At 41.8% G+C, this 11,112-nt stretch overlaps 1 protein-coding gene across 1 annotated transcript in view; it reads left to right on the top strand.

The window, feature by feature from the left end:
- Positions 1–11,112, top strand: part of RGS22 (regulator of G protein signaling 22) — a 77,152-nt gene that overhangs the window by 13,907 nt on the left and 52,133 nt on the right. Inside the window, exons 5-8 of the mRNA XM_079984708.1 lie at positions 1,857–1,942; positions 5,803–5,968; positions 7,236–7,380; positions 10,589–10,654. Of these exons, the coding sequence (XP_079840834.1) occupies positions 1,857–1,942; positions 5,803–5,968; positions 7,236–7,380; positions 10,589–10,654 (463 nt within the window). The remainder of the gene's footprint in view (positions 1–1,856; positions 1,943–5,802; positions 5,969–7,235; positions 7,381–10,588; positions 10,655–11,112) is intronic.

Below are 11,112 nucleotides of genomic sequence, written 5' to 3'. Positions count from 1 at the left end.
GCTTCCCACACAACCCTATAGAACCAAATGAAGGTTGCCAAGTAGCAGGGCTTCTTGGATTTCACTATTTCCTTTGGGAACAATTCCTTGCCACTTAGAATAGACCCAAAGAAGCAATTTCAGGCCGATGCGGCGACTATTAATGAAAATGTAAAAGTGCTTGTGGTGTTTGTGTTTACTTACAAAGTCCTAGACAACCTACCAAAGTACCTTAAACACTGTCTGATTCCTTATGCTCTACCTTGATCACTGCAATGCTCTGATGGGGCACGTCTGGTGGTCCCCCCCCCCCGAGGTTTTGTTGGCCTTTACTATGGATGGAGCCTTTAATGTGACAGATCCTGCTGCCCTGTGGCTCTCCCTGTCAGTAGAGGTTCAGGAATCAGCCCTGCTTTATTTTAGATATCTTCTGAAAACTGTATTGTTTAGACAGGCCTTTTTTTGTTTTTAACTAACCCATATTCACTGATGTTTTATTGATATTTTTAGTTAAGCTTTTACTGGTTTCATTATATATATTGTAAGCTATATGCCGTATTGGTATACTTTTATGAAAGTGCAAATTAGAAATACTTCATTAAATAAACATAAATAAATATATGCTCACCTGAAGAGTGGGAATGAAATCCTGCTCAAACCCTTGCAGAGAGCAGATTTGAAGTCTTCATTCATCAGCTGATGAATTGAGACTTCAGTCCTGCTGGGTACTGTTTCGGAATCAGTGTGGGGCTGTTTGAAAGCCCTTTTGCAAATATCCCTTCATTGCTATTTAAAAGTCTGGCTTTCAGAGATTCAAAAAGCAGCATGGAGCTGTTTCCAAAAGGGCTTTCAAACAGCCCTGTGCTGCGCTTTGAAGTCTTGACAACCATCATCTGGTATCATGGTGACATTAGATCAGCCATAGGCAAACTCGGCCCTCCAGATATTTTGGGACTACAGCTCCCATCATCCCTGACCACTGGTCCTGTTAGCTAGGGATGATGGGAGTTGTAGTCCCAAAACATCTGGAGAGCCAAGTTTGCCTATGCCTGCATTAGATGACTGACAGGTAGGTGGGCCCAATCACCTGTCATATTTGGCCTGCCAGAGTTGGGAAGATAAGGATCTGGTCCACCAGCCAGAAGATGTCCCTGCTCTAACATGTTTGCAGCTCACCCTGCATTTCAAATAAGGCATGCATGATTAACTGCAACATCACAAAAAAGAGGACAAAACACTCCACCAATTTGAATGTGGTGATTTATATATAGGGATGCAAATTTAGAAATGATTACTGTAATTCAAATAGGAATGTGCTCTATCTCACTCTGATGGGGGAGACTTGTGACTCGTGTTGCTGCTCAGTCTGCTGTCCTGGTGTTGCTAACTGTCAATGGGCACCTTTAAAGCTCCTGCTCTCCTTTTTAAATTTTTCTTTATTCTTAAATCAGTCTTGGACTGGACAGCTGTCAAACAGAAGATGCATTCAGTTAGACTGCTGTTTCAGAGCTTTTGGCAGGTGAAAGAGAGGGAGCTTTGTGCCAGTGGGGGGGGGGGGCAGGTGTGGCTAGCAGGGTGGAGCAGAGGTCCACTTCTCCCCATTCTAATCTCCTCCCCAGACCATCACAATGTGAGGTATGGATTCCTCTGAAGTCCAGTGATTTTCAAATTATATCTTTGGATCACAAGCTGTCTCCACTGCTGCCAAATTATGACTTGCCCCCTCTTCCACCATGGCCTCACCATTTCATAAAGTCCTGCTAGACTGCTGGAGTTAGTCTGTTAAGCAAATCTGTTTATTGACTACATGGCATATAATACCTGAAGTGAAAGATAATTTACAAAGGTTTTTATATGTGTGTGTGTGTGTGTGTTAGTGTCTGGACCGAGAGCAGGCTATTGCGTGGATTAAGAAGGAAAGATTCCCATCGTTTTTAGAGAGCGACTGTTACTTTGAATACAGGTACTGCAACTTCTAATTGGAACGCAGGTTTTTAAAGCTGTACATTTCTCTTGAACAAATATGATAATAATTCTCAGATACTTTTGGCCTAGCTTATATAAGTTTAATGATTTATGTGAATAATGAAACTGATGCTATTTTTATGGCCTCTCATTCTGTAATTTTTACAGGCAGTCCTAATTTATCGCCTGTACATGATGTTCCACATTTAATCATTACCGAACTTTACTGGTATGCATGTGTTTAATCAATAGATCTCTCCCATAGCATTCCCATTGTGGCTCATTTTGCCTGATCTGCTCCGTATATCTCTGTGCCTTTCTTTAAAACACAAATTGCAACTGCATCTGAGTCAGAGATGGGGAACCTGTGGTCCTCCAGATGTTGTTTGATGGCAGCTTCCATCTTCACTGAAGTTGTCTGGGGCTGATGAATGTTAAGAACGTGAGAAGATGCTGCTGGATCAAGGCAAAGGGCCATCTAGTCCAGCATCCTGTTCTCACAGTAGACACCCAGATGCCTATTCAAGAAGGATATGAACACAGTAGCATCTTTCCCCTCCTGTGCTTTCCAGCAACGGGCATTTAGAGGCATACTCTGGAATCCAGCAATTTATGGCAGGCCACAGGTTTCCCTGTCCCTGATCTAAGAGGAGGTATAGACATAATCCGGGAACGGAGGGTGCTGTAGCTCAGCAGTAGAGCATGTGTTCTATCATGCAGAAGGTCCCAGCTTCAGACTCTGGCATCTCCAAGTAAGACTGGAGAAGACTCCTGTCTGAAACCCTGCAGAGCTGCTATCAGTCAATGTTGGTAGGACTGAGCTAGGTGGACCAGTAGTCTGACTTACTATAAGGCAGCTTCCTTAACCACGGTTAAGAGAAGCAGGAGTGTACCATTGGGTCATGGGGTTCCTCCCTCAGCCTCCCTCATTTTGTGGCAGATCCTCTTTGCATGGTTTACTGATGCTTAATTGTTACGTCTGCACCAAAGTTAACCATTGTGGGCAGAGGTTGCTCTTAATTTGAAACCAAATTCAAACCCAGGTTTCAAAGCTTACCGTAATTACCGTATTTTTCGCTCTATAAGACACATCAGACCACAAGACGCACCTCGTTTTTGGAGGAGGAAAACAAGGAAAAAAATATTCTGAATCTCAGAAGCCAGAACAGCAAGAGGGATCGCTGCGCAGTGAAAGTAGCGATCCCTCTTGCTGTTCTGGCTTCTGGGATAGCTGCGCAGCCTGCATTTGCTCCATAAGATGCACACACATTTCCCCTTACTTTTTAGGAGGGAAAAAGTGAGTCTTATAGAGCAAAAAATACGGTAAGTGCTAATCCTGTTTAGCCTTAATCCTGGGGTGATTCAAGGTTTGGACGGTTTAGCAGCACCCGATCACTGACATTCTGCTTTAAGCTGTAAGAGGAATAGCAACTCTGATCCCAGACTTTAGAAATCCAAAACAAAATAAAAAAATTCCTTCCAGTAGCACCTTAAAGACCAACTAAGTTAGTTCTTGGTTTGAGCTTTCGTGTGGTTGGTCTTTAAGGTGCTACTGGAAGGAATTTTTTTATTTTGTTTTGACTATGGCAGACCAACACGGCTACCTATCTGTTTAGAAATCCAGATAACATTCTGCAGCCAGGTGGGCACTCCTCCTTTCTTCACCTCTAAAAGTGTGTGGGGTGGTATTTGTACCATCATGGGGAGACATTAAATACTCTCACCCATTATCATGATTTCCCCAGTTGCATTGTGGTGGTGGTCGGTGGAGGGAGAAGAAGAAATGGATATAAAGGAAAGGGTCAGATTAAAGTGATAAGAGACTGATTCCAAGTTATTTTGCAGGTGGTTTTCAATTGCATACCTGCAAATTCAGATTGCACAATTAAAGTTGATTTGTCACTCTTGTGCAGCAAACCCATTCCCCACCAACACCGTTTGTGGTCAGGAAAATAGCAGGAAAATGTACTGCAAATTTGGAATATCAGTTGCTTGATGAGATGTCATATACCTCCCCACAAACAAAAGAAATGAATGCTCAATAAACACTGGATGTAATATAACTTCCTTTCAAACACTCTGCAAACAAATCCGTCTGAATGCTGAATGAACAGGTCTTCTGGAAGCAACCCAAGTTGTTTCCTAGGGAAGAGTGATGGGCTATAGGGAAGGAAATGGGTAGAGCAATATCTATACAGGCCGAAATCAGCCCCAGTACCTACTCAATAGTTGTGTTGAGGAAGTTGCAGAACTGCTCCACTGTATTAAAAAGTTGGATTTTCTGAGCTGTTGTGGGGCGGGAGGGAAAATATGGAAGTAGAGGGGTGTTTTGTTCATGACATGCAGATGCTCTTTTGAAAAGAGAAAAGAGCAAACAAAATGTAGCTTTGCTATGGGAAATGCCCAGTGTGGAAGGAGCCCTGATTAACTCTGGTAGGGAGATGGCAAGGACATTTGTCCAAGAGACAGAAAGCACTGGTGAAGGAGCCCCACCACCAACTCCTCCTTCTCCAGACCTCCTTCTCCGTTAAGGTATTGGGAGCGACACATCTATATGAACTCAGAGTGTTTTCATATACAAAGCTTAAATTGGCTTTGGCTTTGATTTAATACAGGCAGTAATATGAATATAGAACCTACAAGGCAGATGATCAGCAATTGTGTGCACGTACCAGGGGCAGCAATGCCTCTAACCTACTATTTTCTCGGCGGGGGGGGGGGGGGAATCTAGCCACTGTTTGTTTAGTTGTTTAAAAATATTTCTATACTGCCCTTCAGCAGAGCTTCCAGGGTAGTTTACAAAAACACAGAATGTAGCCCAGGGCGTCAAGAAAACTATAGAGGAAATGGAAGTGATTGATGGCAGAAAATACATATATTTGTTTTACAATAAGTACAAGGAGATCAAGGCAAACGGAACAGCTGCTTCCATGTGGTTTGGCGTTGGTTCTGCCCGCCTTGATTTCTAAAGCTGTTTTTAGTGTGGAGGAGCTGTTATTTTTAATGTTTTAACTTGTTTTAATTTATTGGATTTGTTTTATTTTGCTTTGAACATCTCCATTGAAGGGGGAGAGTGGGTTGTCCAATTTTATTGTAAATAAGATAAAAAATAATTAATTGCGGCAGTTTAGTGCTCCAAAGGTTTCTAAATGGAGACTCTGGCAGGCAGGGTCCGAGTGCCTGAGTCAGTGCATCAGCAGGGCAGCTGACAAGCAGAGGGAAGCATAGGCCTATACTCTGGCACTACAGCTCCAGCAGAGGACTGGAGGATGTACTGCAGGTGACATGAGCCAATGGGGTTCCAGCTGGCCATACATACTGACTGACTGATCCTGGTTTGACTCCTTAGTCTGTGCTACCTGTAATTTTGTTTTTAAGCCAGTTAGAGCCCAGATGGAATCTGCCAACTTGCAATCTGTCTATCTCCAGAATGACCTGAGGCTAAGGTCATGCTGTATTTACAGGGTATCCTTCTGTCACTTTTAACAACTTCCCAAAGATGCAAATTAATGTGCATCTGCTGCTTTTCCAGCCCAGCAATCCTCCATGTCCTTGCACCTAACACCTCTTCTTCTCAGTCTGCTATAGTGAAAAACAATATCCCCTGCTTCCCCTAGCAGGTAGGAGGAATGAGCGACCGGTCAGTAGACTGAAATGAGCATTGGGGGAGGAGTTCTCTGGGTTGCATCCTGACAAGGCCATTTGCTAAAGTACCCTTTGAATAGGATTAAAGGATAAGAGTAGTAGATTCATAAAGTGTCTCCCAACATTTTGGTTTCTTTAAGAGAACAGTAATGCTGCTGCAAAAACCAGTTAGATAATCTAAGTGACCGTATGATATTTGTCACCTCACTGTAGGTTAGCTAAGCTGATATCGCAGGTGGAGTGGAGCAGAACTGGCGTCAACGTTGTTATAGATAAAACGTATTATCCTTGGTTCACCAAAAGCCTACCACCCTCAGAAACCTCTGAAGAGAATGAAAATGATTTAATTATGAGAAAGTTCTACGTCTCTCTTGGCCAGGTAAAATAGATGCCGCGTGACCTAAACAGATCCAGGATAGCCTTTTTTTTCTGTGTACAGCTGTATCTCTCCTTGCAACCTGCATGAAATTTGGCTAAGACTTTGAACCAAATTTGATCTGTGTCTTACCATGTTGATCTGTGTCTTACTATGTTGCATTTATTATTTTTAGAATTGTGTAATCTATTTGATTCCCCCCCTTTAAAAATAGTTTTATTTGCTGATTATTTGTCACTTCTATATGTGTATTGTTCTGTTCCTTATTTTAGAGTCTTTGACTCTTTGGTTCCACCTACACTCTACATTTAAAGCAGTATTATAACCACTTTAAACCATTGTGATTTCTCCCAAAAAATCCTGAGAAGTGTAGTTTGTTAAAGGTGCTGAGAGGTGTTCCCCTCACTGGGTTACAGTTCTCTGAGTAGTTTAACAATCAATCCCTCCTCCTAGGGAACTCTTGGAATTTCAACTTTGTCAGGGGAATGTAACTAGATTATGTTTTCTCAGCATTGCGATGCTGGAAAAGCTTGAACGTTTTCTAGCCGCGATGATGTTAAAGGCACAAGAGCTATGGAATAATACAATTGTGTCATCCCTAATGCATATTTAAGGACATAGAATTGAATGCCCTTCACTGGTACATATACAACATGCTGGGGTACAGTTAAGAAGATGAGTAAAAATATTCAGGTCCCTTTCATCACAATTCAGATCTATGTATTTTTGTCAGATAGACATCTCAGTAGTGTTATTTATTGCAACCTGTAGCTATCAGTGACCACTTTCTGTATGGTTTAATTGGTGTATACTGCATATACACGACTTTAACTACTTAAACATTCACATACAGTGCTACCTTGGTTTACAAACTTAATCCATTCTGGAAGTCCGTTGTTAGACCGAAACCGTTCTTAAACTGAGGGGCGCTTCCCCTAATGAGGCCTCTCACCGCTGGTGCCCTTCCACCATTCAGGTTCCATTCTTAGACCAAGGTAAAGTTTGCAAATTGGGACACTACTTCCGGGTTTGCAGACTTCATAAACCAAATCGTTTGTAAACAGGACTGTTCTTAAACCGAGGTACCACTGTATTGTATTGTGTTGTGTTATCGGGCTCTGCAATGTGTCATCTCAGCTTTATAGACCTCTGCTTTGATTATTCACACAAGTGTCAAAGGAATGAAGATTTTGCAAATCTGTTCCTCTTTTTGAACCTATAAAGGTTTGCACTGAAATAAACTTAAACCATTGAATGTTCTATTTTACAGGCTACTGTCACCCAGACACGGGATTGGTTTACTTTAGCCAAGCTAAGTCAGCGCATGATTACTACGGATTCTTTTACTCATCCGGTGGCATCTTCCCACGTTCATTTTTCTCCTTGGCCTTCAGAGTCATCTTCTTCAATCCTAGGTAATGTCATCAACATAGATAAGTATTAAGCAAAACATGCAGCCGCACTCAGGTGAACTCCCCCATTCCCCAGGCATTAGCAACTGGGAGGGGGGATGTGGAGAGTCAAAAGATACCATAGTCTTAAAAAATAGACTGCTGCACATCCTGAGTTTCTGGAAGTAAATTGGACACCACTTTTGATCAAGACCTATATAGGGCATCATCCTATCCATGCATCTCTATGGTGAGAATCATATAATACCAAAAGTTTCAATAAGAATTGTATATCCTTGGAATTTACTTCCTACACATATCTGCATTCCTGACTACATAGGAAGCTGTCATACTATTTGTCCACCTAACCTGATATCCACCATCACCGGCAGCCTCTCTGCTGGGTATCAGATAAGAGACTTTTCTCATCTCCTGCTACTTGTTGCTTTTTAAACTGGGAAGGTTGGGGCATATCTGGGATCTTCTGCATGTTGCAGCTAGGGATGGAAGGAGCTGTCCATTTTTGTTTTCTCCATTTTTCATTTTTCCAATTTTCCAGTCCTCCACATTTGTGAATTTCTCTTAAAGAAAGTTCGCATGAAAATTCACCAGCATTTTAATGCACTTTTCTCCTAGTAAATACATTTTCCTGTGCACTTTTGACTATTGTGCACAGTTTTGCAAGCGGTTTCTCCTAATATAATGCATTTTGTATGTTATTTTCACTAATGTCGTCATTTTTTGTGCACACTTCCCCCTAATATGAGCATTTTTGCATCGTCATTTGGTTGGAGAATTGCTTTGCAATTTCGAAGGGTACTTGTGTTTGGTTTCCATATTGTCTTGGAAACAATGAGTTTGAACGATCTGGTTTTAATTGCTTGCTGAATCAAATTTCTCTCCATTCCCTATCTACCATTAAGCTATGGTCCCTCCTGTATGGTTGAGCTGCTCCATATGGAACATTTTTTATTTTGGTAAAGGGTTGATATGTCTTTAAAGTCATATTTGATCCCCTTTGTAAGACATGGTGTTAACATTCTATTTCTTAATTCTTTTCCCCTGTCTCCTCTACACGCCCCCCCCAGCCCACAAATTGCTTTAGATTATGCGTTAGTGAGCCACTCAGGGATGGGAACTGATACAAAAATAAGATGTTGGGTAATCACTATTACTCCTCCAAAGCCTTTGGGATTCTTTGAGCAGGGCTAAATATGTACACTGTCAGTGTCTGACACTTTTATTGGAACCATGACAAAAGACTAGCATTGGCTGAAAATCAGAATGCCTTTAGGCTACTGTGGTCAATAGCACCTTGGATGCATATCCTGTCAAAACCCTGCAGATCACCATTTGTTGATTAATGCCTGTTTGCGTATTTATGTTTGCCTGTTTTTATTTGCAGCACAACCCTATACACGCTTACTCAGAATTAAGTTGCTCTGTCTTCAGTGGAACTAACTCTTAAGAAAGCGTGCAGAGGATTGCAGCTTTTAAGATCTATATTGGGTGGGGAACAGGATCTGGCTGAGGAACAGATTTTTATCTCCCCACCTCCATGGGTCAAGTTTGACAGGTGGGTGAGGCCGCTCACCTGTCACTTCACCTGATGTCAGAATGATGTGTTTTGCCCTTCAGTAATGCCACTCCTGGGGCAAGTATAAACCAACCATAATAAAAACCAATACAGGTGGCAACCATTTTGCGTGGGGGTTCTGTTCCATCCCCCCATTCCACTCCCAATCCTCCTTCTTCCAAGTCCAAAAGGACCCATGTGTCAGTGGTTGCGCATCCATTGAACTCTCCTAAAATGGCCGCCACCTGTAGTTCAAAAACAAGCACTAGTTAACAGCAGCAGAACAGTTAAAACAAACAGCAATGACAACACAGCTTCCCAAAAGTGGAAGTGGAACCAGCTGAAGCAATATTTATTTATCTGGAACACTTCTGTACTGCCCTCAGCAAAAACGGTTCCCAAGACAGTTTACAAACAAAACATAAAAACAATAAAAATCTCAAGAATAGAACAGAATAAGATAGCATCACAATAAAACCCGTCAATTGAAAGCAGAAGTTCAAAGAAGTTCAAATGCAGAACTTAAAAACCAGAAACCGCCTGGGAAAATAAGGTTGCAATCCTATGTGGGATTTACTTGGGAGTAAATCCCACTGAACTCAATGGGGCTTCACTTTCAAGTCGACATATAGAGGCTTGTGCTGTAAAAATGACTTTGCTTGGTGCTGCCAGATAAAACTCCTTGCAGAGGGAGTTCCATAAGCAGACCTCCACTACAAAGGCTGGTCCTTCTCAGATGCGGGGTGTAGGGATGTAAAAAGACATTGTTTTCCATTCCACCCCATACCTGTTGCATGCAGCGTTGGTTTCGTTCTGCTACAGTTCGGATTCTGCAGGGTCTGATATTCAGCTCACTGTTTGCTGTGGCCAAATTTGATTACGGAATTCATTACCTTATTATTACATGATTTCAGTGGGGTTAGGGAACGAAAATGTAATGACAGAGTGAAAAAATAAAAACTGTGAAGTGCAGACTGGGTGGGATATGGTGATATCAAATACCAATCGTATTTGCCTCCCTGATTTCCTTTCCTGTTTGTAGACAGACACATGAACTTATGCAGTTTCCGGTACTGTTTCTTATCTCAATGGAATTATCTGACATTTATAGTGGTCTGACTCATCTCAGAAGGGGAGAGCATCTGAGATTATCTTAAAGTCTAGGCAGCTCAAGGTGGGGGAACTTAGCAAACACATCCAGTTTCCACTGGTGTCGTCTACCTCCCCTTTAACAAATGCTTAGTATGGAAAGAGTGAGCTAGCACATGGAAGAGTTTATCTTTGGGACATCAAAACATACAGTCAAACCTCTTGTTCCAAATTTAATAGGGTTGTTAAATGGGGGTAGAGGAGGAATCAGAAAGTACCATCAAAAGAAACAAAACCAGTCTACTGTCTAAATAATCTTACAATAGAAAACTTCCACCTCACAGGAATTCCAAGAAGAGAAAGAGGGGTCTGAAGGGCTGGCAAAAAATAATAGGAATATAAGATATATCAGGTCAAAGGCCAATCTAGTCTTTCACCCTATTCTCACCGTGGGCAGGTTTTATATGTCCTTCAGTTCAGATAATGGAGTGGAAAGACCAAGGTGGATGCTAATAGTTTTGAGATTCACCTTGTGATTGTTTTAATGTTTAATTTCCATTGCTTTAGATTTCAGGGCTGTACAAGGGATGCCTAGTGTTTCATCCACCATTCTCCATGCTGTTGCCCTTGGAGGTAAGTGGCATTTATCGTGTAGGAGCCTTCTTTGCATATAGACCTGGGATAAAGCAGAAATGGAGAAAAAGGAGGTACCATGCTCCCCACTTCCCTGAGTGTGAGGAATTTTGAGAGGAAAGTGGCTTGTAGCATCAGACCCCTAGCAATGGTGGAATATCACCGAATACTTAAAAACATTTGTGTTTGTGTAATAGATGGCTTCTTTTTAATGAAGAAGAAAGCCAGAGTGGTGTAATGGTTAGCCTGCTGGACTAGGACCTGGGATCAAACCCTAAACCAGCTATGAATGACCTTGGACATGTCACAGTATATCAGCCTGATCTCTCTTACAGGGTTATTCTAAGGATGAAATGAGAAGGGGGGGATAAATTGTGGGATATAAATACAATAAAAAGAAGAAATCAAAACTGAAACAGAAGGAGCAGAGGGTAAGCAAGCAGGCAAACAGAAAGGCA

This window comes from Podarcis cretensis (genome assembly GCF_951804945.1).
Source record: "Podarcis cretensis genome assembly, chromosome: 7".
Taxonomy (NCBI): Eukaryota; Metazoa; Chordata; class Lepidosauria; order Squamata; family Lacertidae; genus Podarcis; species Podarcis cretensis.
This window is presented reverse-complemented; position numbering and strand designations above follow the sequence as displayed.